The sequence below is a fragment of the Octopus bimaculoides genome, unplaced genomic scaffold (assembly GCF_001194135.2).
Source record: "Octopus bimaculoides isolate UCB-OBI-ISO-001 unplaced genomic scaffold, ASM119413v2 Scaffold_225998, whole genome shotgun sequence".
In the NCBI taxonomy this organism is placed as follows: Eukaryota; Metazoa; Mollusca; class Cephalopoda; order Octopoda; family Octopodidae; genus Octopus; species Octopus bimaculoides.
In genome coordinates, this window is record NW_026433106.1 from 22,877 (window position 1) to 24,827 (window position 1,951).

At 42.2% G+C, this 1,951-nt stretch overlaps 1 protein-coding gene across 1 annotated transcript in view; it reads left to right on the forward strand.

Moving 5' to 3' along the window:
• Window positions 1–14: 14 nt before the first annotated feature.
• Window positions 15–1,951, forward strand: part of LOC106882655 (probable cysteine desulfurase) — a 9,017-nt gene continuing 7,080 nt past the window's right edge. The window contains exons 1-2 of the mRNA XM_014933406.2: window positions 15–390; window positions 749–848. Coding sequence (XP_014788892.1) covers window positions 289–390; window positions 749–848 — 202 coding nt within the window. The 5' untranslated portion in view covers window positions 15–288. The remainder of the gene's footprint in view (window positions 391–748; window positions 849–1,951) is intronic.

Sequence of the window (1,951 nt, forward strand, 5' to 3'; positions counted from 1 at the left end):
TATATATATATATATATATATATATCCATTCGCACATACATATATACAATACACACACACACACACATATATATATCCATTCGCACATATATATATATATACAATACACACACACACACATATATATATACACACATACACACTCATAGATGCATACGGGACATTAAAAGCTAACATTATCATATAATTATCAAGCCATCGTCAACATTATCGTCATCTTTCAACTCTGCCCTTATAACTATTATTATTATTGTTGTTGTTACTGTCGTCGTCGTCATCATCGTCTCGATGGAGAGAAAGATAAAGAAGAAGAAGCAAGCCGTTGGCTTAGCTTATTTCATGAGACAATTACAAAATAGGAAATCACAGGGCCACGCGAAATTGCCACCGGTGAGTTTGCATGTGTTGTCCTTAACTTAAAAAACAAGTTTATATTCTTGAATGCGATTAAGTGTAGAATTAGATTATTATCCTGCTTCCAGCTACAGTGTTGCTGCCAGGATTTGAAAAATAGGGCACATTTCACCCCCTTGTTTTGTGATTTAGGGGGGATTTTTGAAAAACAAGGGGGAACTTTACCCGGCAGTGGGGTATTTTTTTTATATGTTTGTTTTCCTTTTACTCAATATTAAAACAATGGTTTAAAATTTTCTGAAGCAGCACCCCCCCCCACACTAATTTTATCTATGAGTCACCCCTGACATTGTCATTATATATTTAGATGTTTGTCTTAATGTCTTCCCCGCAGGTCACCATGGATGGCGACGAGAACCCGGTTCTTAAAACCCTCAGGGAAAACGTCATAGGGTCGGACCTGATAGTCAATGGCCCCTACGGGCCAGTCAAAGGTAAGCGCAACTTTCTAAAGGCCTCCATGTTTCACTCCCCCTTGTTGTATAGAGTCATAATCATCACCACTCCATGAGTGACCGTGTGGTAGACCCTGGGCTACGATGAAAATCAGTTGACCAACCTGTTCAGGAGAACTTTCGGGCCGAGGTATCTGGACAATTACCAGAAATCCCTGGCTTGGCAGTGCTTCCGTGCAGCGTTACCCGTTCGTGATAAACTGTCAAGGCACGGAAGTGCCGTATCGCCGACATGTCCGAGGTGCGGGTAGGACAGGGAAACCGTCTTGCACGCATTCGTGGAATGTCCGGAATTAACGAGATTGATAGTTTTCGCAGAACAACTGTTGTCATCGATGGGAGAGGAAGGCTTGCTTTTCGTGCGTAGTAGCCATACTGAAAGAAACAGTATGGAAGACGCGTGTAAGAGGCATAGTGACGGATACCTTTGTATCTGGCCAGGGGTTAGTTAACTTTTTTTGTTACCACCTTAGTAGTAAGATCAGGCTGGAGAAGAGGTACCTGTCACGAGACAGATTCATGAGAAAATGGAAGCCTGTGACGAGGAAGCTGGGAGTGTTTGGCACCAGGTAAGTGGAAGCCAAAAACAAGGGAAAGAAAAAGCAAGGGGTCTACCCTGGTGGTCGGATGCCTACCCTTCAGGAAAGCCATTACAAATTGCATCTGTAATGAGCAATGTTTCAATCGAACATTGTAAATATAATCCAATTTTTATTGTGTATTTAAATTTGTAAATATTTAATCGCTACAGCTTCTTCACCCCTTTTATGTTTGTCGGTCCTTGTTCGTCACCTCTTTGTAATGCCTTTATGGCAAATATTTATGAAATAAAGAAGCCTGCTTCCCAACCACATGGTTCCGGGTTCAGCCCCACTGCGTGGCACCTTGGGCAAGAGTCTTCTGCTATAACCTTGGGCCATCCAAAATTTTATGAGTGGATTTGGTGAATAGACCAAATTCCACAGGTCTGTAAATAGGTTCAGCAGATGGTGAGGAGATCGGCAATGGGCATTCCTGTGTAATAGGAAGACAAAAGCAGCCTCACTCCCTTGGGGTCAGCAGAGGTCATATGTGTTTACTAC